Source organism: Megalobrama amblycephala, linkage group LG7 (assembly GCF_018812025.1).
Source record: "Megalobrama amblycephala isolate DHTTF-2021 linkage group LG7, ASM1881202v1, whole genome shotgun sequence".
Lineage (NCBI taxonomy): Eukaryota > Metazoa > Chordata > Actinopteri > Cypriniformes > Xenocyprididae > Megalobrama > Megalobrama amblycephala.
Window position 1 is genome coordinate 4,015,395 of NC_063050.1, and position 24,685 is coordinate 4,040,079.

At 41.5% G+C, this 24,685-nt stretch overlaps 2 protein-coding genes across 4 annotated transcripts in view; both read right to left on the reverse strand.

Moving 5' to 3' along the window:
- Positions 1–19,093, reverse strand: part of LOC125271136 (carcinoembryonic antigen-related cell adhesion molecule 6-like) — a 34,231-nt gene extending 15,138 nt beyond the window's left edge. Inside the window, exons 1-2 of one of the 3 annotated variants that reach the window (XM_048195124.1) lie at positions 19,025–19,093; positions 17,540–17,884 (exon numbers count right to left, since the gene is read on the reverse strand). In XM_048195124.1, the coding sequence (XP_048051081.1) occupies positions 17,540–17,884; positions 19,025–19,085 (406 nt within the window). In that variant the 5' untranslated portion in view covers positions 19,086–19,093. Of the gene's footprint in view, positions 1–1,692; positions 1,807–17,539; positions 17,885–19,024 lie in introns of those variants that run through there. The other 2 variants (XM_048195125.1, XM_048195123.1) reach the window with 2 other exon arrangements.
- LOC125271134 lies at positions 3,114–10,871 on the reverse strand. The gene is made up of 5 exons (XM_048195121.1): positions 10,821–10,871; positions 9,832–9,913; positions 9,532–9,574; positions 8,888–8,968; positions 3,114–8,687 (listed from the first exon to the last, which is right to left on the reverse strand). The coding sequence occupies exon 5, from the start codon at positions 5,898–5,900 to the stop codon at positions 4,689–4,691; it is 1,212 nt and encodes a 403-aa protein (XP_048051078.1). The 5' UTR covers positions 5,901–8,687; positions 8,888–8,968; positions 9,532–9,574; positions 9,832–9,913; positions 10,821–10,871; the 3' UTR covers positions 3,114–4,688.
- Positions 19,094–24,685: the final 5,592 nt, after the last annotated feature.

The following is a 24,685-nucleotide window of genomic DNA, read 5'->3' on the forward strand; positions in this document are numbered from 1 at the left end:
GACCATTCTAAACTGCATCAAAATTGTTCCAAACAATTTTAAATGGACTTATCAAACATATTTTAACTGCATACATCTTAAATTGTGTCCACAAGTACTACCTGTAACCAGTTTTGCTTTAGAAGACCCACAATTCATGTAAATGTGTTAGCTCTTGAATGACTGACTGAAAGTATGCCTTATTTGGACTTGATTTAATTCTTTTCCTCTTTCCTAAATCCTGGCTTGAATGAAATCTGTTTAAAATGTATCATATTCCATTTAATAGAAATTATGTTAAAATGGCACTCTGCTAAAGCAGAGATGGGAAGTAACACCTATGTTTTATTGGGGGCAGAGAAAAGCCTTTTTGAAACAGGATGATATCTGATTGGCCAAAACTCCTCTGAGGTGTGACAAACAACTTGTCATATTGCAAGAAAAGAACCAAGACAAAGACAAGAGTACCATGAACTATGGAGTAACAAGAAGAACAGACAAGCAGCTCATTCAAGCCATCTAACTTTCACTCACTTTTCTTTTCTTTTACTAAATTTTCTATTCCGCTGAAAGTCTCGCGTTTCTAAGTTTTTCCGCAAAGTGCAACGACTTCTGCCACTTCAGCTGGTGTAGATAAATTTGTTATATATTTATGGTAGACAATTTACAAAATATCCTCATGGAACATGATCTTTACTTAATATCCTAATGATTTTTGGCATTAAAAAAAAAAAAAAATCAATAATTTTGATCCATACAATGTATTGTTGGCAATATCTACACAAATACCCGTGTGACTTCTGACTAGGTTTGTGGTCCAGGATCACATATAGGAGTAATTTTTTTCTAATGAACAATGTAATTTAACTTTTTTGATTCACAATGCTCTGTTGGAGCAACTTAAAGGTGCTAAAGAGGATGTTTTGTTTTATACATGTTTGCAATATTACTTGAAACTGTCTTTACTAACTGATAAAAGACTATTTATTAGGTGCACTGAAAGTAATAATATTAATATACATCATCTGTGCATGAGGTAGGGCCTTAAAAACATCAGCCAATCGTTTACGCGATCATCGCGTAAACGATTGGCCCTCTGGCTTGTCAATCACTGCCGTGACATTCCTTGTGAGAGACGTGCACGGATTGGCCCTCTGGCTTGTCAATCACTGCCATGACGTTCCTTGTGAGAGACGAGTGCGGCTGCGCTCTCCAGTAACTTTCCACACTCCACAGGCGCTACATGCAATGTTTTTGTCAGGAGACAGGAGTAACAACTGCAGATTATGAATTACCTGCGGTGAGTCCGACAAAATGAATCCACTAACACAACACAGCGAATGCCGGTGGTAAACACTCGTGTTCCAATACGAGTGTTTACGAGTTTTGGGAGGCGTTCCTTCGAAGGAGGGGGGTTGTTCTTACGCATGCGCTCATTTCAAAAACTCAGTAACAGTCTTTGGTTTCTCAGTCGACGAAAAGATCCTCTTTAGCACCTTTAATGGCTGCACTTTTGTTCTGCACTATGTTCCACCACTAAGACAAACAAATTTGTTGTTTGTTGTGTTTCAACAGGTAACAAAGATATAAAAAAATCTTTTAGAAGGGCCTCATTGATTCATTATGTCTGGGGCCCCCACTTAGTGTCAGTTCGCCTCTCAAATATATATTCACTACACACATGAACAGAGAAAAACAATCTAGGCTACTCACCCAAAAGTAGAGTCCATTTTAGCTCCATGCTTTTCATGTCTTGAAAAATGTAATGCTTTTTGAAGGTTTGTGATGTATGAAATCCACTGCTGCTGACTGTTACTTATTATCCTGAAAGTCTTAAGATCTTTCAATGGTTATGTCTAATTCAACTGTTATTTGTTCCAAGGAAGAGGAAAATAACCCAGCTAACAATGACCTGGCGGTCCACCAACAATGTTTTGGACAGCACAAAGTCAGCGGCTTGACACAGTTTCTTTTTTTTTTTTTTTTGAGAGATCTACAATCCAATTCTTACTAGTAAAAATTCAATTAGAGAGCTCTGCAACTGCATTTTTACCAGTAAGAATTTAATTAGAGAGCTCACTAACTGTATTTGTTACTAGTAATAATTGAATTATAGAGCTCTCTAATTGAAATTGTTACTAGTTTGTATTCAGTTGTAGAGCTCTGTAACTAAAAATGAATGGAAGTCAATGGAGACATATGACTAGTACAAATTTATTTGTAGAGCTCTCTAATTATAATTGTTACTAGTAAGAATTGGATTGTAGAGCTCTCTAATTGAATTCTTACAAGTAAAAATGCAATTACGACGAATAACATTGGGAACAATTTAAGCTAAAATGGCTTGCCATACAATCCCTGGCCGAACCCCCTCCAATAAATGCTCAAACATAATGCTGGCTGGTGTAAATCTTTTTTTTTTTTTCTTAACTGCAGGCTGTAGAATTAAATAAATCCTTTCAGTGGTTGTTCTGCTGCAGTCTTAACTGACCCACATTGTGCAGTACACATTGGAACTCTTGTTGCATCATAACATCATTAACAAAAATGAGTATCACAACACGATATAAACAAATATTTAATCACTACAGTAGTAATTTCTCGCTAGAAATGACATCAAAAGTGCAAAATTTTAGCCACAAATGTACATTTACACACAAACTGACCATCAAATGCAGCTTTTGGGCGACATCTTTATTTTTCTAGCTCAACTGTCAAAGAATGGAAAGCACAGGATTGTGGGGTATCAAAGACAGTGAAGGATTCGATCTATGCTGCCTTCCAAAAATTGATCAGATGAAGGTATCTCAGGAAACAGGAAGTGAAGCTAACATTAGATTCGGGCGTGCCTTGATGCCTTTCTACCTTGAAATGTGTCCTCCGAAGGCAGCATTTTCCAGTTTTTGGACTCAGCCTTCATATCGCTTTAGACCAATGACATCATTGATGACGTCCGAACCCTCACTTCCACCTAACTGGTTCAGGAAGCAGTTCGAATCTTGTCACAACATTTTGACAGATATATAAACCCATGGAATCCCCTTAAAATGTGTGGTTTTAGAATAATAATATTGCTCCTCATGCCTATTATGACCAGAGAACAAAAAAAGCAAGGTTTTCTATTTTCAGTTGCTTTTAATGTTGTTGTATGACAGAAAACTGTAAACTTGTGATATCAGATCTTTATTTCCTGTGCTGAAAACAAACAATGAGATTTACAGTTAAACAATGCATCTTAAAACGTCTAAACTAAGTAAGCAAACTATATGTAACAAATTTTAAAGGAAAAATTCCCACACTTTTATATAAATTCACGTTGCTTTTCAGGGCTGCACACACAAGAGATACAGTGGATATAAAAAGTCTCCACACTCTGGTTAAGACAACTGGTTTTGTGGTGTAAAACATGAAACAGACAAATTGCACATTTAATGTTAAAAAAAAAAAAAAGACAACCTATGCAATGCCACTGAAAACGTCTAGGTTACGTATGTAACCCTCGTTCCCTGAAGGAGGGAACGGAGACGTTACGTCAGAGACTGAGGAAATGGGGTCTCGCCCGAGAGCCCAATCACCTTCAAGTGTTAACAAAACGAGCCAATGATAAGGAGCAGCACGAGCAGCACGCATTCAAGTCTTCGCTGAGGAGCCAAGCCAAGTGACCCGGCCAATCAGCGGCACAGCTATTGTGGCAAGGGGACGTAACATCTCCGTTCCCTCCTTCAGGGAACGAGGGTTACATACGTAACCTAGATGTTCCCTTTCAGTCGGTCACTTTGACGTTACGTCAGAAACTGATGAAATGGGGTCCCTACTAAAACACCACAATAGCTGTCTTCCAGCGACAGTGTGAGTAAGATACCTTGCCGTGAGCGCACGATAGAAGGATCATACAACACAGAGTACACTGAGTGGCATATCCAGAGGGATATGCTAACAGGCTGCCTACTAAAGGAGGTCTTACAGAGGAACCAGAATGGTGGTAACTGAAGTAACCAGCCCGCAGGGTGGAATTACACATCAGAAAGTAAGTGGCTTGCTGGGGAAGACACATGCTCCAAGGAGACTAACAGTGGAATACAGGGGTTGCTAGAAGGAACCACAGCATAGGCACCTAGTCTAAGGCCGGGACTGACCGGAGGGGCAGCACACGAGCATAGACATTAACAGTGCTGGAGGACTCAGGGTTCTGAACAGGAACTAACTGAGAATAAACGCACATATCCAGTCTAAGGAGTGGAATGGCGCAGCAAGCATATGACACCGAGCAGGTCCAATTACTGGCCCGAGGGGGCGAGTATACGAGAGGACAACGGCTCTACACGGAGATTATAAAATCTCGCAAATGTGTTAGGTGTCGCCCAGCCCGCAGCTCTACAAATATCTGTTCACCACCTAATTGCAAGTTCACCACCTGATCCCTGAACGGCGGGGAACTTTGGGCACATATCTGAGCCGGGGTCTCAAGATAACGTGAGAGTCATCCGGCCCGAATTCCAGGCACGCTTCGTCAATCGAGAACGCCTGTAGGTCCCCAACCCTCTTAATAGAAGCCAGAGCCAACAGGAGCGCAGTCTTCAGGGATAGAAACTTTAGCTCAACTGAAAACAAAGGTTCAAAGGGAGCCCTCTGAAGTGCAGATAACACTAAAGAGAGGTCCCAAGAGGGGATTTGTGAGGGGCAGGGAGGAAAGAGCCTCCTAGCCCCCCTCAGGAACCTAACAACCAGGTCGTGCTTCCCAAGAGACCTACCTTCAACAAGGTCATGATGGGCGGCAATAGCGGCCACATAGACCTTAAGGGTGGAAGGAGACAGCCTTCGATCCAGCCCCTCTTGAAGAAAGGAAAGCACTGACCCGACTGGACATGTCCAGGGGTTCTCATTCCTGGAAGAGTGATGGTAGCTGCCTGGACACTGGTTCTAAGGGGACTCCCGTTTGAAGAAAACTCAGGTCCCGCCACGGAGAGAGAGTTAGGCAGCAAGCTGGGGTGATGGTCACCCAAAGCGTCACATACAGATTCAGGCAATTCAGCAGAGACTGCGCGTGCTCGCTCGTAAGCTGCGCGTACATGGCGACTGAGTTTTTTTCCATACCGAGAAAAGAGATCCTCTGCACTGGGCAAAGTTTGCTCTTCTCCTGGTTGACCTGAAGACCCAGACGGGCGAGGTGTCTGAGCACTAGACCCCTGTGCTCGCACAACCGCTCTTGAGACTGTGCCAGAATCAGCCAGTTGTCGAGGTAGTTGAGAATACGGACACCCTGGACCCTGAGGGGAGCCAGAGCTCCCTCTGCGACCTTCGTGAAGACGCGGGGAGACAGGGCCAACCCGAAGGGGAGGACCTTGTACTGAAATGCCTGCCCCTTGAAAGTAAATTGAAGAAACGGTCTGTGTCGAGGAAGAATAGACATGAAAGTACGCGTCCTTCAGGTCTATCGCTGCAAACCAATCTAGTGGACGAACGCACTCGAAAATGCGTTTGGGCGTTAACATCTTGAACGGGAGTCTGTGAAGAGCCCGGTTCAAAGCCCGAAGGTCCAGGATTGGCCGTAACCCACCTGTTTTCTTGGGTACAATGAAGTATGGGCTGTAAAACCCTGACCTCATCTCGGCTGGAGGGACCGGCTCGATCATGGCATCTTTGCCCACCATCATAGCGCGGACCCCCCGAAACCTGGGGGGACGCCAAGCGAACTGAATCGCATAGCCGAGCCTGATTGTTCGAATGAGCCAGCGGGACAGGTTGGGTAGCTCTAACCAAGCACCCAGAAACCATGCCAGCAGGGTCAAAGGTACCACAGGTGCACCCTTGGTGGGGCAGCGAGACGGAACAGACGGCCCTGGTATGGGAGGCATAGCGTCCCGTAAAAGAGGTGGCGTCTGAGTCCGTGGAGTGACAGAGGGGGCTCCGTGAGAAGGCATGGTGTTCTCAGACCGGCTCTGCAAATAAAGAGGGGAGAGGGGAAGAGAGTGTTGAGAAACAGACACTGTCAACCGTGCCCTCTTGGGACCCGGCGGTAGAGGAAACAGCTCTTTCTGTGAGGATACGGGTACCGCTGGCGGTGCCAGCGGCAAAGATGGAAGGGTTCTCCCCCGGCCCTCCTGTGGGGGAAGGAGCGGCCCTGCTACCGACTCCTGAAGAGCTGTCGTCTCCGACTCCGGGTCGCCCGTCTCAGGACCGCCGCTTCTTAGCCTGACGCTTGGCAGGTGGAGGGGCGGGGACGGGCTGCGTCGCTTTCCCACGGCTGTTTCCTCGTTGCGGCCGGGGTGGAGGCTGCTGCTGTGGCCGAGCGGGAGCGGAGGAAGCCGCGGGAGGGCGACCTCGGCGACGAGCAGACTGAGGCACCTGAGCCGGCGGCGGTGTAGGAGCAGCAGCGGGCCGCCGGGGCAGGATATGGCTAATCGCCTCAGACTGTCTCTGAGCGGCCGAGAATTGCTGGGCAACAACCTCGACCGCGTCGCCGAAAAGGCCGGCCTGAGAGACAGGGGAGTTTAGGAGCTGAGTCCGGTCCGACTCCCTTATGTCTGGCAGGTTCAGCCAAAGGTGGACATCACCTGACCAATCGAACGCGCCGTAACCTTAGTCGCCCGAAGGGCAAGGTCGGCGGCCGTGCGGGCCTCCTGAAGGACCGCTTGGTCAGCACCCACCTCGTGCAAGCCCTTGAGCACCTTAGCCTGATGGACTTGTAAGGTGGCCATGGCGTGCAAGGCGGAAGCGGCCTGACCCGCAGCTCTGTAAGCCTTGGCCACAAGCGTGGACGAGAACTTACAGGCCTTGGACGGGAGCTTGGGATCACCGCGCCACGTAGAGGTGCTCGGAGGACACAATTGCATCGCAACCGAGCGCTCAACAGGGGGTACCCCAGCATACCCTCTAGCCGCTCCGCCATCAAGGGAAGTGAAGGCGGAGGAAGCGCCAGAACGGTTTCGGGCAGTTAAAGGTGCCCTCCACGAACTGGTAACCTCCTCATGCACTTACGGGAAGAAAGGAACCGGAGGGGGACCCTGGCATTCACCAGAGTGTGCAGCCCCTAGGAACCAATCATCTAGCCTCGAGCGCTCAGGACGGGGTGGAGGATTCCACTCCAACCCAATACTCTCGGCTGCCTGGGCAAGCATGGCCGTCAGCTCGGGATCTGACTTGGACAATGCTGCTCCCCCAGGGGGAGGCACCGCAGCCGAGTCTTCATCAAACCCGCCTTGCGATGCAGCGATTGACATACGATCGTCCTCCGGAGCCCCAAATGAGACGCTGGGTCCCCCAGAAGGGGAGGCAGCAAGCTCATCCGGAAGCTCCACCGGCTGAGACGCTTGAGAGGGAGGCGTGGCCCGAGGAGGCTGACTCGTCGGGTTGTTCCACACCGTAACCCTCAGATCACCCTGGCCACCAGCCAAAGATCGGAGTGTTGCAGAGGGGACTCGATACTGTTTAAGGTAATCGAGTCTAGATCTAAGCATCTTGATGGTCATGTTCCCACAATGAGGACATGAACCATCCACGAACGCTGCTTCAGCGTGCTGGAAGCCCAAGCACGTGAGACAGCGATCATGGCCGTAAAGAGGTGCCATATACCGACCGCACCGAGAAACACAAGGGCGGTACAACATCTTTAAAAAGACGCGACCTGGAAACCCGCAAGCTCTTTTAGAAATACTCTTTTAGCACTGAAGCGCTCAGGGGAAACAGGCAAAGGCAGGAACACTGGAATCCGCTGAGATGCGCCGTCACATCAGTACTGCAGAGACTCGCTGTAAACACTCCGGTGAAGGCACGATGCGCTCGGCTCCGAAGCGCGCTGCTCCTTATATACCCACAGTGTGGGGCGGAGCTTGCGCATGCAAATTCCGCAGACCAAGATACTTCTCGTATCATTGGCTCGTTTTGTTAACACTCGAAGGTGATTGGGCTCTCGGGCGAGACCCCATTTCGTCAGTCTCTGACGTAACGTCAAAGTGACCGACTGAAAGGGAACCAAAGTTTCAGAAGATAAAGATAAAAACATTAATAACACAAGTATTCACAATCTTTTTTAACTAGGTATGTGGCTCTGTTCAAAATGAACTAAAATCATGAAGCTCATAGGAAAGTACAGTACACAGTCCTGTCTTCAGCTGAAGATAATCCAAATAAATCTCAGCTGTTCTTGTAAGATTTTACTGACATCATCTTGGTAACTACAAGAGCCATGGGCCAGAAAGAGGTTCAACAGTTTTTCATTGATGAAAGGTGGATGGAATCATGAATAGCTCCATTTATCAGTTGATTTTGGCACAGAATATTCTGCCGTCTGCTAAAAAACTAAAATGAAGATAACTTTACCTTTCAGCAAGACAATGTTTCAAAACACACGTCTAAATCAACAAAAGAATGGCTTCAGACTCCCATCCAAACTGAATGCTGTAAGAACATCAAAAGGTGCTTCAACCAAGTAAAGTTTAGGGGGGTGAACACTTATGCAGATATTTATTCCAAGTTTTTTTAGCTTTATTTTTTCCTCTGAAATGTCACTGGTTTTTAGTGGGATTGCTTGTAATTTTGACACTGAACATGCAAAATTTCTGATATGATTTTTTCTTTTGTTTTAATTTTTACATCAGAAAAACCTGCTGTTTAAACAGGGATGTGAAGACTTTCTATTTCCACTGTCCATAAAGGCTGAAAAAATGTTTTGCTCTGTGTCCCAAACATTATGGCCTCTTCAAGGTAATCTGAAACAAAGAAACAAAGAACAAATAAATAATGAGAGTAAGTGAATGAATATATAAGTAATACACTTCTTTTTTTTTTCTTTTTGGTATAAAATAACCTGAGTTCTTTCATCTTAAACAGTACATTTTATTCTTTGTATCATACGCTTGATCTATAAACATTTGATATTTAGTGTGAAAAGTTCAGTTAAAACACTTACCGTTGCATTCTCATACACAGGTTGACTTAACTCAACATCACAAGCTTTGCGTCTGTTTTCATTATGTTTGGACTGATTCATCTTTACCATTAAAAAAAAAAAACAGATTAGAGAAAAAAAAATCATAAATTATGTCTTTCAATTCCCACTAGATAAAAGTCAGGAATACATTAAAGAATTAGTTCACTTTCAAATGAAAATTAGCCCAAGCTAATTTTCTGACAAAGACAATCGGAGAAATATTAATAAATATCCTGACACACCCAAGCTTTATAATAGCAGTAATGCGCTACCAAACAAGGAGACACTTTCTTCAGCTCATACTCGTTTGGTAGCGCATTACTGCCATTATAAAGCTTGGATGTGTCAGGATATTTATTAATATTTCTCCGACTGTCCTCATCAGAAAGAAGAAAGGAATAAAATGAATAAATGTAAATGTAAATATACACCTAAGATGGCTTGAGGGTGAGTAAAGCTTGGGGTAATTTTCATTTGAAAGTGAACTAATCCTTTAATGATTTCAGTCTGTGTGACTAATTCATTTACCTGATTAGTAAACTATTATATATATATATATATATATATATATATATATATATATATATACACACATTATATAAAACCAAATTAATTTTTCTTACCTGAGATTTAAGTGTGTCATTTCTCTTTTTCATCCTGCTTCCCCTTAAAAACAATTAATGTGATGTCATCATAATTTTATTCAAAAACCTGTTTAGTTTGTCTAAACTATGGGATAATATTTAGTGTACATTTAATAAAAATATATTAGTGTCACATTTTTTTTCTAAGCTGACCCCCAAAAAATCCAATGAACCCAACTTCAAATGAAATCAATTTAGTCTGAAAACTGAATCTTTATTTAATACTGGTTGTTTGTGAAAAAGAGGTTAAGACAGTACAGTATATTGCAAACATCTTACCAAATCAGCACCATCGTGGTGATGACAACAGCTCCACAACCCACTCCAATGGATATGTATAATATCACCAAACATCCTACAGCTGAGACAAAAAGTGTAACATCAGAAAAGATTAATTTACTTCACTTTAGAATGAGTAATTTAAAGGGATAATTCACCCAAAATCCTGTCAACAACCTGGGGGTGAGTAAATGATGACCGAATTTTCATTCATGAGTGAACTATCCCTTTTTTAAGTTTATGAGCTGTGCTAACATTAACAGTCACAATTACACCATCTGATCTCTGAGATCCATATTTACTGTGAACCTGACAGTAGAAGCGTCCACTCTGTAGTGCACTGAATCTCCAAATCCAGCTGGGGTCAGTGCTTGAAGGTTATATCCTCTTTAAACCAACTAATATCTGCAGGTGGGTTTGAATCACTGCTGCAGCTCAGAGTCACTGAATCTCCCACCCAAATCGTTGAAGAATCAACTAGCTAGTCACGACTGTTTCCCGAAATCATATTGTCGCAAATTTGTTGTTCAAAGACATTGGTGAATAATGTCATGCAGGTGGTGGAGTAATAACTTCTTTTACTGAATCAGTTTGAGATTGGATTAATGCTAGATTTTTTGCTATAAATACAGACATGCATCTGAGGACAAACATTTTAGGGAAATCAATATCAATTTATGATGCTCTCTCGATGTTTTCAGTTTAATTGACATTTCAACATTCAATATGACTTTGGGAAATGAGTGAAAATAACTCATTGAACTATGCTGATAATGATGGACCTTGTGAGTTGGCTAACAGTGTTTTTGGGAAACACACCCTGGACTGACCAATGTACACTGAAACATTCATGGGAGGGTCTAAAAATTATTACCAAACTTATTGTGGCAAAGATCATGAGCCATTTTTGTACTACTAATATTTAGTGAAATCATAACAGACATACTGGAATGTTCTACAGTGTGTTATGTGTTTTATAATAAACTCACACATGATTTTTAAAGTCACAGCATCAGAGTATTTCTCTCCATGTTCATTGATGGATCTGCACTTGTATTCTCCACTGTCATCAGAGCTGATCTTTGAGATGTTGAAGTTTCTTCCAGATCCTACAAACGTTCCTCCTTTAAACCAGCTGATTTCTGCAGGGGGGTTTGAATCACTGCTGCAGCTCAGAGTCACTGAATCTCCCGCCACTATCTCACAACATGGGCTCACCCCTGCAAATGTGTACTGTGGAGGATCTAGAAGAAAATGTATTATTTTTTAGTTAATGTTTTGCAATTTAAAACATGTTAAACTACAGTAGAGACTGTTTTAGAAACCAAGTCATCGCACTGTCTGAATTCTTAATGGCATTTATTTGCAATAAGTGTAACTCTATCTGTAAATTTGTGCTTAAGTGCCAAACTGTCCCGCAGTAGTTTCAATTTGACCTGTTATAGGCTTTGCTTTGCTAATTATAATGTGGACAGCTGTATTCACTCAAGTTTGATAAGCTGTATATTTAATTAAAATCAATGGATCAGCCCTTGTGTGAAGATCTACATAGTGGGCACCTGTCACACAAATCTAATGGTACACAGCAAAATCCCCAGAGTTAAATCAACTCTGCTCAGAGTACATTCGGTCCCTCTCTAAATAGTGTTAAAATAACACTGAAGCAGAGTTAAAGTTAATGAAATAGTAATTAATTAAGTGATTATTAAGTGATGTTTGAGCAATAATGATAAACACCTGCTGTTAACAAGCAGAATCGCTGAAGAAAAAAGAAACAAGAACTACAACTGACTTCAGTCACAGCCTTAGATTAAATCAACTGAAGATAAAAAATGTTAAATCTCTGAAGATCTGATTAAACAACTCCAGAAACAGCATTATCAGCTTCACATATTACTAACCAGATTTACTTTATTTTCAAACATCTACAGCATTAAGAATTAACAGAGGTTTATTGGTCAAGAAAAGAAAAGAAAAGAAAAATGACGCCACCATGAAGAAGATCAGAGTTTGCTTAAATTGGGCTCTTGACGCTTGACTTCCTATGTTAGATTTTTCTCTGCAACAATACATATGATGTTTTTGTAAAGCAGTGAGGTCAGGGTCTTACAGTGAGCCAGAGATGTTCACAAGTCTTTTATCTGGAGTCCGAGTCAAGTCTGAAGTCTTTATCACTGGAGTCTGAGTCAAGTCTGAAGTCTTTATCACTGAAGTCTGAGACAAGTCTGGAGTCTTTTGTCACGAGTCCGAGTCGAGTCTCGAGTCATTAAAAAAAAAAAAAATTCTCATAATCAAATCCTATTTTTTATCCTAGTTGAATTATTTAGACAAAATAATATGATCTTTCTATAATCCATTTTACTTGAAATTAAGGTCCTATGATGTAAGGGATAATGTACATCCAGCTTGTTACTTTATAATCCATTACAATGTACAAAACAGTCATCCTGGCAACATGAGTAGTCATTTTCAATACAGTTTCTAAGTGGACGCAAGATGGCACCCGCGAGTCACGGTTTGTTATACAGCAGTTTGTTATACAGCTTCGTTGTTAGTGACGACAGTCATTATCAGACAATATCAAACCTCTGAACGTTTAAGAATATCCATTGAAAACTCTACACATGCTGATTGTGATACGTTAAAATATGAGCTTTAAGTAATAAATGGATTAACATCTCTTTCTATCTCTCTCTTATGGACACACATTAAAAATAGCTGCATATAATACGAAAAGATTGATAAAATGTAGTGCTAGGTTTAAAGTCTATTTTTTGGGGGGGGGTTTTCATATTTTAACAGGCTGGCAATTCAAAAGAGCCATGCTACTGTCACAGACACACCAGGCTCTGCACCCAGCCAATCACGTCGCACTCCCTCATCAGAGTACTGATCACACGCACCTGACACTCATCACCAGCTCAATCAACAGCACTATAAAAGACACTCACAGTCACTTAGTCATTGTCCGGTCTCGTTAATGCATACTAACCTGAATGCTTACCTTTCGGACTACTTACCTGTCTCCAGTGTGTCTCCTAGATCCTCTGTGTTCTCCAGTTCTCCTAGATCCTCTGTGTTCTCCAGTTCTCCGTGAGTGTCTATGTGTTGATCCTACTCCACGTCTCGCAATTCTCATTAAACCTGGTGTGAAGATCAAGTCAAGTATTACTGTCTTGATATGTTGTCTGTCTGGAATCCTTGTCTGTCATCACTCACCTGCACTCAGCTCTGGTTGTCTCAATAAACATCGTAAACTGTACCTGTGCCTCCGACCTCCTCTGTATTGTAACAGAAGACCGGACCAACACCGCTGAGCAACCACACTGAGCACTGCAGATCCATTCCAGGATTTAATCACAGCACTTCGTCGCACTCTCACCAGTACATCCATGCCAGCACCACCAGCGAGCACTTCCGCATTCCACGCTGCATCTTCTTCTCCGTCTGTGATCGCCAGTCCCATGGCCAAACCGGCGCCCTTCTCTGGCGCGGCGGAGGATTGCAACGGATTCATCCTTCATGATTCAGCAACTGGACGGTAAATCACTCCGCTGGGCGGAACCCCTGTGGACTCAGAACAGTCCTGTCGTGCAATCACTCTCAAGTTTTATTAATCACTTCAAGGAAGTTTTTGGAAAACCTTCATGGGACTCCTCCCTGGGTGAGAGACTGTGTAATTTAAAACAGGGTGCTTTATCTGTCTCTGATTATGCTTTACAGTTCAGAACTCTAGCGGCAGCGAGTGGTTGGAACGAACAAGCCCTCATCTCCAGATATCGTCAAGGTTTGGATCCCCGTGTGCAGTTGCATCTCGCTGCATACGAGGACACCATCGGGCTCGAGAAGTTTGTCCAACTGTCAATAAGATTCGCCACCCGTATGCAGCTGTGCATAGAAGAGCACCAAAACCAGCGACTATTTCCATCCTTCCTCCGCCAGCCTGAATCCTTCAGCTTCCCAGATCCAGCCAGCCTCGACATGCAGATTGACAGATCATGTCTTTCTCCAGCTGAGCGACAGAGGAGGCTGACCCAGGGTCTCTGTTTATATTGTGGCCATCCCGGGCATTTCAGAGCTGAATGCCCCACTCGTCCTGTGCGATCTATGGTGAGTGTCATCCTTCCTACGTTAAACCATCAAAATCCACTCACTATTATCGCCAACCTTACTGCTGCTGATATTTGTCTTCTAGTCAATGCCTTCATCGACTCTGGGTCAGCTGGAAATTTCATCTCCGGAGCCCTCTGTCGCCAGCTCAACATCAAGACCGTCAGTTCGCCGAAAGTTTACCAGATCCATGCAGTAACTGGTCGTCCTCTCCGTCAAGTTCGTCACATGGTGGGCCCTCTGCGTCTGCAGATTGGCGTTCTTCATCAGGAGGAGATTCATCTGCTGGTTCTGGAGGACTCAACATCTGATGTGATTCTGGGGCGCCCTTGGTTGGAGCAGCATGATCCCATCATCTCCTGGCGGACAGGAGACGTCCTGAAGTGGGGTAATAATTGTTTTTCTGGTTGTTTCACGGCACTACCAGTTCCAAGTCGAGTTCCAAGTCGAGTTCCAAGTCGAGTTCCAAGTCGAGTTCCAAGTCGAGTTCCAAGTCGAGTTCCAAGTCGAGTTCCAAGTCGAGTTCCAAGTCGAGTTCCAAGTCGAGTTCCAAGTCGAGTTCCAAGTCGAGTTCCAAGATCTAAGAAGATTCCTGTCTGTGTCATGTCCATTGAGAGTCCATTGGAAAAGAGATCGGTCGATATTCCTGACTGTTACTACCACTTCAGTGACGTTTTCGCATGGACGAGAGGAAGGTTTCCGCTATCAAGGATTGGCCATTTCCCACCACTGTCAAAGAACTGCAGAGATTCCTTGGTTTTGCCAATTTCTATCGAAGATTTATCAAGAACTACAGCACCATCACTTCTCCACTCACCAACCTACTCTGTGGTAAGCCCAAGTCTCTGTCCTGTAACCCAGCAGCGAAGAAAGCCTTCGAGGACCTCAAGATCTCCTTCACAACCGCTCCCCTCCTTGTCCATCCGGATCCAGAACTCCCTTTCGTGGTCGAGGTCGACGCGTCCACCGCAGGAGTGGGAGCGGTCCTGTCTCAGCAGCAGGGGAAACCGAGTAGACTCCATCCATGCGCCTTCTTCTCCTGCAAACTCAAACCGGCGGAGATAAATTATGACATCGGCAACAGGGAGCTACTTGCCATCAAGCTCGCCCTGGAAGAGTGGAGGCATTGGCTCGAAGGAGCCCGACATCCCTTCCTAGTACTTACCGACCATAAAAATCTTGAGTACCTGCATGAAGCCAAAAGGTTAAAGGTTAAATAGCCAGTCTGACGTGATAATAAACTCAAATGAAAGAACGTATGGCACGGTGGCTTCCGTCATGTTTCATGGGATTCTTATGACATTTTGGAGTTTACGCACACGGACATACGTAATCAAAGTGTATGACAAGAGTCCGATCTACCATGACACGTAAGGGAATATATGTGACGCAGATATTATAAAACTATTTAAACAACACAAATTCTTTATTTATTATATCAGTAGTTAAGGGTAAAGACTTGAGTCGTTTTTAAAATATTCTGAGTATTTTGTGCAGAGTCAAGTCTGAAGTCATTTCAGGTCGAATCCGAGTCTGAAGTCTGTTAAAATGCGACTTGAGTGCGACTCGAGTGCCCATCTCTGCAGTGAGCAGATATTAGCTTCTTTTATATGATGATATAGTCATCATGCGATTCCTGGATTGTATCCAAAGCGTTGCAGCAAACAGATATATTGAGTAATTTTAAAACCGTGTAGTGCATAAAACATTTTGAACTACTGCATCACCTAGACACACACATACATCAAGAATCAGCATATAAATCTCAACAATGGTGATAAAAAACGCTTCACAGTGTAATGCATGCTGCAGTATGAATAATTATTGTCACCACCGTTGAGGATTGTATGCTATATTTTCATGTATAAGCCTGAGCATTAATAGTTGCTCATTTTCAGCATTGAAGAGTTACGATGGCATTTGTTTAATGGAATTTGTTTTGTTTGTGTTGAAGTTTTGTAATAGTCGAATCTCAGTCAAGAAACCAAAGAGAACTCTAAAGAGACCTCTTTAGACCTCTGTGATATTCATTTGAAATGGCTTTCAAGAAATTTCCAGCTAATCTGCTTCTTCAGTCTTTTCATTCAGCAATGTACAAGTGTTTCTTGTGAAACACTATTGCAATTGCTTAAACACTAAATATTTTAAAGACATAAAAGGGTCAAGAGCCCATCTAAAACAAACCCTGACCACCATGATGGTTGACCAATAAAACACCAACATCTAAACCTCAACATTTAATTCTCAATAAGAACTTTTTTAGACGTGTGACAGAAATAAAGTCAATCTGGTAAGTAATAAGTAAATCAGATCTTCAGAGATTTAATGTCTTTCATCTTCAGTTGATTTCATCTAAGGCTGTGGCTGAAGTCAGTTGTAGTTCTTGTGTTTCTCTTTTCTTCAGTGATTCTGCTTGTTAACAGCAGGTGTTCATCATTAATGTTCAAACATCACTTAATGAATTGCTTAATTATCTCATTAACTTTAACTCTGCTTTAGTGTTACTTTAACACTATTTAGAAAGGAACCAAATGTACTCTGAGCAGAGTTGATTTAACTCTGGGGATTTTACTGAGTAGTACATTTTCCTCATTCATCTTTCTTTTCTTTCCTCTCTCTTCCACATTCAACATGTGCTTCCAATATATTCCTGTTGTCTCTCAACAAGAACACTCTAACACACACGCAGAAGACGACGCAATCCTGCTAACCTGTGCCCTAACTCTACCTCTTCAAATGCACCTATTTGTTTTTCTGTGGGCCTCTGGAATTGTTAGTCAGCTGTCAACAAAGCTGACTTCTTTCCAGCCTTTGCTATAGTCAGCTGTTAGGATCTTAGGCTTGACCGAGACCTGGATTAGACCTGAGGACACAGCAACCCCTGCTGCTCTCTCTCTAACAACTTCAGCAAATCATCATATTAGAATGATTTCTGAAGGATCATGTGACACTGAAGACTGGAGTAATGATGCTGAAAATTCAGCTTTGATCACAGGAATAAATTACTTTGTAAAATATATTCAAATAGAAAACAATTATTTTAAATTGTAATAATATTTCACAATATTACGTTTTTTATTTTATTTTTAATTAAGCAGACGAAACTTCTTTTAAAGACATTTAAACCTCACCGATCCCAAACTTTTGAACGGTAGAGTATATATATATATATATATATATATATATATATATATATATATATATATTACTGTAAATGTAATAAATAAAAATATGACTGAATTCATACTCACACATGACATTGAGATAAACAGCGGGAGAGATGTAATTGTCTTCAGGTACAGCACAGCTATATCTGCCTGCATCCTCTCTTCTGACTGACTGCAGCAGGAGTTCATTGTTTCTGTCTCTTCTCTCAGTTAATGGCTGTGAGTTTCTGTACCAGATGAATGTTGCTCTGTCAGTCAGAGTGCAGCTGCTTTTACATGTCAGACGGACTGAATCTCCCTCTGTCACTCTCTCAGGTGTCTCCACATGCAGATCTGAACACAACACACACATTATATCTAGTGCTGCTGTCATACACTGATTATTATTCAACATAATGCACAGAAGAAGAGAGAAACCTCATGAAAGTCACCTGTGACATTAAGAGTCACTCCTGGATTACCAATCCATTTTCCTTCTGTTATATCAGTGGTGAATCTGAAATAGTACATGTGTGAATCATTCTGTGTCACATGACTCAGTCTGATGGTGCAATTCTGCTGTTTATCTCCCAGATACTGAAGCCTCTGACTGTATTCAGGGTCTTCAGACAGATCTGGAGGCTCAACACCCTCTTTATAGACTTTTGTCCAGAACACTTTCATGATTTGACGTTCAGTAGGGTATGTATAAGTGCAGCTCATTATCACTGATGAGTTCTTTAGTGCACAGATTTGTGAAGGACTGTAACTCACACCCCAATCAGCACTAGAAACTCCTGAAACACAGAATTCATACTGAACATATTAGTTTCAGCTTGTGCATCAAGGATGCTGGAAAAAAATCTGTTTGCAAAACAGGCACATGCAGAGGGGAGGGCTTTGGGGACTTGAGCCGTAACAAATTGCTCAAAAGTCAGAAAATTCCTGTATATTTTTACATATTTGTCAGTCTGAGGTGTCGTTGCCATAACGCATTGCTATGGGTTGTGTGTGTCTTGCTTCGGACTTGACTGACTGGCATTCCCATGGAAGCATGTGACCACCACTGAATAAAAAATAAAAAAGGTAATTGTGACTTTTTATCCCACAATTCTGACTTTTTTCTTCTTATAACTTAATTGCGAGTTTATATCTCACAATTTTGAGAAAAGAAGTCAGAACTGTGAGATATAAACTCAAGTTTATATCACGCATTTCTGAGAAAAAAAAAAGGATTGTGTTATTAAAATATTTTTTATTCAGTGGTGGAAACAAGCTTCCATACATTCTGTTTACAACAGCGGTCAGTAACCTATGCTCTTGAGACATACATGACATGGTTCTTTCTATCAGGGCTCAATGGCAGGAAAAAATAAACCTTTTAAAAAATTTATTTATCAATGCAAGTTTGCCATTTATAATACACCTAAACAAAACATGATCTGGCACAAGAAGTTCAAATTTCATTGGGCAATGCAACCCTGGAGCGGTAATTTCCCAGTCTTATTTATAAATCGTTTGAAAATTATATGGGCAGACGAATGTGGTTTGTCTCACTTTACAAATCAAATTGCTACTGAAAAAATTTATGTTAATGGGCTACAGAATATTACGCAATAACAAGCAGCGCCAAAGGGCTCATTAAGTAGTGTTCAATTGACCTGTATTTATGTATATTGATACACCATTTACCATTTGATGAAACTATCATACAGTAGTTGGTTAAATGAAGCCCAAGTGCCACCTACAGGCCTATTGTGTGAAGTGTATGCTGATACGAACATGCAAAATGGTGATGTGAAAGGACTTTATTACATTACCAATTTAGATAATTATGCAGCAACATTTTTACATTTGAGCCCCTGCCCCTGAGGAACTCTCTGCACATCCCTGATGGAAAATCTTTTGAGAGTTTCTGAAGTGTTCAAGCTACTCACCGTGAATCATGAGCAGAAAGATCAGAGGAAGAGGAGGAGCCATTCTGACTGACATCACCATAGCAACACCTACAACAAATGTACAGTGGCTGATTTTTATTGTATTGAATTATTGTATTAATCTCTTATGGTACTTTTCATAAGACAATACATAGTAAACATAAGTATCTGTAAATGCTTTCGTGTTTCTCCTGTAATTCTTGCCATCAAATTACTGCCATCAGTTTATCTTGGTTGTCTAGTGTCAAAGGAAGTATAAGCCAACTGCACACAGGAATGCAGGAATGCATTGCCACCTCCTCACCTCAGCCACAGTCTCCATCACATCACTTCGGTAAAGTTGGTTTTATATTCACACATTCGGACTTCTGATAAATTCAGACTTTCCAATAAATGTGCACTAAATTAATGTTTGCGAATTTTAAGCAGCGACATGATATTGACAACCAACGACTGTCAACTTACAACATTTTTGACAGTCGATCAAAATAGGCAAGTATTGTTTTAATGGCATATTTACTTGTGAATGTCCACTGAATGTCCAATGTAGTGTGATTAACAAGGCTATTGAATACGGATGTCTGAATGTGTGAATATAAAACCAACTTTACCCAAGTCATCACATCATACTGTGGAGCTGTCGGTCAGCTGTCAACAAGCTGACTTAATTTCTGCCTTCACTATTCAATCAAACCTAATGTTTTGGCTTTGACTGAAACATGGATCTCAGCAGACAACACTGCAATCCTTCAGCCGTCTCTACCAACTTCACTTTCTCCCAAACCCCTTTGTGTCCAACTGAGCAGGACAGGTCTACTCATTTCCTAGTCCTGGTAAGACACTCCTCTCTTTTCTCCCTGCAGTTACACTACTTTTAAACATCATACTCTTACTGTAACTAATCCTGATAAAATTCATCTTCTCATCTGCCAAGCCTATACTGGGCAACTTCCTGGAAAAGCTAGACATGTCATTCTCCCTAAATGCTTCACCTCTGTGGTCTCTGTATCCCTCTTATACTGTTCTTATCTTAATCACAGTCAAGGCTGGTGTAAGAACTAACACATTTTATTCCTCCAGTCGTCTCCTTCCACTTTACACAATGCATTTCAACACACTTAACTTCTTTCTTGTTGTCTCTCCCCAAAACACTTAACTATGTTTGCCTGCCCCCTAGTGTCTATAATTAACATAACATTAAACATTACAACCCGAGTCAAATAAACATTAACAGTGAACATTGAACATTTCACTCAGTATCCGAAGAGTTCCTCAATTTATATTGATGTTTGTGATTCTGAAATAACACTTTTAGAACCTCTTTACTGGCAACACAAACACTGTGAGCCATTTTCCCTTGTTTTAAACTGCAATTAAACTTGGCTTGTGGGGGCGTTATTTAAAATCTCGCCTAGGGCACCAACAGAGCCTGCTTTTAGGGCTGTCACTGGAAGTGCAGCTTTCCTTCATAAATCACAATGAGGCTCAAAATCACCAAAACCACTGAAACCATCACAGCTTTCAAGAATCAAATGAAGACACACCTCTTCCACAAAAGCATTTCCACAAACCACCAACACCCTAAAACCAATCCCCTTGAGCACCCACACAAAAATAGCTGCTCTCTCTAACAACTTCACTTTCTCTCATACCCTTATGATTTTTTTTCTGTTTTAGACACTGATGTTTATTGAGGTTTAGCCAGACTCTTTGCAACTGGTTGGTTAAACTACTTTGTAGCACACATGCTGTTAACTTCCTCTTTGGCCAGTGAAAATAAAGCACCATCTACAACACTGAGACTGTGTGAAGGATTTAACCAATGATCCTACTCCAAATATAACCATAAAATGAAGATAATAAATAAAAAATTAAATGCATTTTATCATGCTTGGCTTTCCTAAATTCCAAATTTAATTTTATCCAGGGGTGAAAAAGTTTGTTGACCAACATAGTCTTTCTGGTGAAACCAAGATTGTAGTGACACCAACATCCAAAATACTGGTCTTTGCAGCAGGTTTATATCCATTAAAAGCCACATAATCAGCAGATAAAGATTTTAAAAAGTTTTAATTACAACTTTATTTACTCACAGAGCTGAAAAAAAAAACATGTAAAATATAAACTGACAAAAGTATCTAAAAATCTGAACAGATTATACAGATCTCAGTGAAGTTATCAGTGTTATTGCTGATTTGAACAGATGTTACAATTTTAGGGAAGCAGAATTTACAAAATTAAACATCTTGATGTTTTTGCTTGCCTGTGACAACTAGCCCCAATCTCCCCTACACACACAAACACACACACACACAAGATATCTGATGAGAATAATTTAGAATGATTAGTAAACCATGATCTTACCCGTTTCACCAGCAATCGTGATCAGTTAACAAACTAGAAATGATCAGGGTGGGAACAGTGTTAGGGTTTTCACACTATGAATGACACGTGATTAACACATTTTAAAAATGAAGATGTGAAACTTCACAGAATACAACAGACGAGTTTAAACACGGCAAAATGATATCATCACAGATTAGACTAAAATGCAGAAGTTCAACTGCCCACTGAGCAAATTACGTCCAGAAGACGTCTTTTTGAGGTCTTGTCTCAGGTTGAAAAGACGTCCACTGAGGGGCCAGAATGAAAGTTTGTATGACGTCTTTTTTGGACGTCTTCTGGACATCCGATATAGACGAACAAGCAGAATCACCAAAGGAGAAAAATCACAATTTTTAAGCCACCATCGTGGAGATGAGTGTTTGCTTTAGTTGGGCTCTTGACCCTTGCCTTATTAATATTAGAGTTTGTTCGGGCTGTTAACTCAGTCATAACAGCCAGACAAGTAAAGAGAAATGATCAGGTGATGGTTATGTTTTCACATAATCATTGTTTGATCTGAATCACTGAACTCATTTAGAGTCCAATCTTTGAGTTAGATTTACATTATTGATTACAGCAACACTGTGATTCTACAGCACAAGATCAGCTTTATCAAGATAATATAAAGGATTTCACAAACAGTTGTTCTGAGCAAAAAAAACAAATCTTTCTCTTAGGCACACACAGACATCAAGAATCAGCCTGTGAATCTCAATGACGGTGACAAGCAACATATTCTGATCAACAGATCAACTCTGAACATTAGAAAACAAGCTACTAAAAAGTCACATAAACAGAACAAAATAAAATATGAGAATAAAGGAAATTACTAAGACAATTAAGCTCATAATTTATTCATGCAGCAATGCATGATGGGAGCCATGGATGAATTTTGATTGGTTGCTCCCAGAATGCACTGCAACATGCTTTTTGATGGTCACCACTGTTGAGATTCACAGGATGATTCTTGATGTCTGTGTGTGCCTAAAATAAAAGCTTTTTTTTGTTTAACACACCTTTTCTGAAATCATGTGAATCGTATTGATAAAGCTGATCTTGTGCTGTAGAATCACAGTGATGCCGTAATCAATAATGTAAATCTAACTCAGAGATTGGGCTCTAAATGAGTTCAGTGAATCAGGTCAAACAATGATTATGTGAAAACATAACCAACACCTGATCATTTCTCTTTGCTTGTCTGGCTGTTATGACTGAGTTAACAGCCCAAACAAACACTAATATTAAATATAGCTGCGAGCAGCGATGGCGGGCCCAAGCCCGGTGGCACCGCCACCCCGGTGGCTTCAGGGCAACTGTGCACAGCGGGCAATAGGCACTTAAAACGGTTAAACATCAAAGGACTATGTCAAATTCACTCCACATTTACTGCACTACAAGGTGCCACTATAGAGCCCCTCCTCCCTGCCCATTTTCAAAGGATTACATGTGCCAAGTTTTAACATTATTCTGATGAATTTTGAAGCAAATCAGGTAAAAATAAGAGGGTGATCTCAATGTATGCTGAAAGTGACACATTTTCTGCTTCCAGTTGGTGGCGCTATTACTTTGAATCACAATAGTCACATCCATGTGATCAGCCTTGTACAACGAAGACTAAGCCGAAGTTTCATCAAAATCAATTAATGTATGCAGAAGTTATAACACTTTGTTTCCCTTTTCTTGCCATAAATTCGTTGCCTCGCCACGGCCAAACCGTTTGAGATATCCAAAATCCGTTTGCAATTAAACAACTTCAATGTGTTAGCAACAAGTTAAAAAAAGTTTGGTGTAAATTGGATAAACCCTGTAGGAGCAGTAGTATAAAATTCATAGCCTGTTTTTTCAAAAAATTAACATTCAAACCAAAATAGCTGACTTCCTGTTGGTCGGAGCTAATGAATGTAAATTAGAAAATTGTCCGGCTTGATGAGAACAATATGTGTACCGAGTTTGGTGATTGTAGGAAAAACTAACCCCCCCACTTTTGTCAAAAGGTGGCGCTACTGAGCCCCTCCACCACGCCCATTTCTATGGCTTTGTCCATGTCTACTGGTTGACAATATTGATGTGTGTGTCGAGTTTCATGCAATTTGAAGCATGTTAAGAGCCTCAAAAACACTCAAGAATATTATTACAGTTTGACCTGTTGCCATGGCAACAATATTTCAAATATCAAAAATCCTGTCATAGGTCTACATCTGCTGTGTATTGACATTACACTGATGAAGTTTGAAGCAAATCAGGTAAAAATAAGAGGGTGATCTCAAAACATTTCAAAAAGTGATACACTTCCTGCTGCCAGTTGGTGGCGCTATAACTTTGACTCACAATAGTCACATCCATGTGATCAGACTCCTATAACGAACACACTCGTGAAGTTTCATAAAGATCAATATATGTATGCAGACGTTATAACACATTTCCTGTTTCCTTTTTCTCGCCATAAATTCGTTGCCTCGCCACGGCCAAACCGTTCGAGATATCAAAAATCCCCTGGCAATTTTTAATCATCAGTGTCTTGACTTCATGCTGACCGAGTTTGGTGGCGATCGGATTAATCGTCTAGGAGGAGTATATCAAATTCCAGAGCATGCGTTTTTCAAACAACCCTTAATAGCTGACTTCCTGTTGGCGTGGTGTTTAACTTAGAGCACGAAAGTTGTTCGGCCCGATGAGGTCTATATGTGTACTGAGTTTCATACTAATACGTGCAAGCGTGTTTAATATATGGACCAAATTTTCAGACTTTTTTCAAGGGGGCGCTGTCGAGCCCCCCTGCCACGCCCGGGTACCAGCCTCTCCGGCGTCCTAATGGCCGCGGATTCCAATGTGTGTGCCAATTTTCAAGAGTTTTTGAGCATGTTAAGGCCCCCAAAAAGCCCCGGAAGACGGAAAAAAAATAAAAAAAAAAAAAAAAAAAAAATAATAATAATCCTTAGAAGAACAAGAGGGCCCTGCGCGAATTTTCGCTTGGGCCCTAATAATAATCCTTAGAAGAACAAGAGGGCCCTGCGCGAATTTTCGCTTGGGCCCTAATAAGGCAAGGGTCAAGAGCCCAACTAAAGCAAACACTCATCTCCACAAAAATTGTGGTTTTTCTCCTTTGGTGATTCTGCGTGTTCGTCTATATCGGATGTCCAGAAGACGTCCAAAAAAGACGTCATAAAAACTTTCATTCTGGCCCCTCAGTGGACGTCTTTTCAACCTGAGACAAGACCTCAAAAAGACGTCTTCTGGACGTAATTTGCTCAGTGGGTAGTACCTAAAGAACTGTAG

Coding starts and splice junctions, on each gene's coding strand:
- LOC125271134 (XM_048195121.1), bottom strand. CDS start 5,900: ATGCCTTCTCACGGAGCCCCCTCTGTCACTCCACGGACTCAGACGCCA.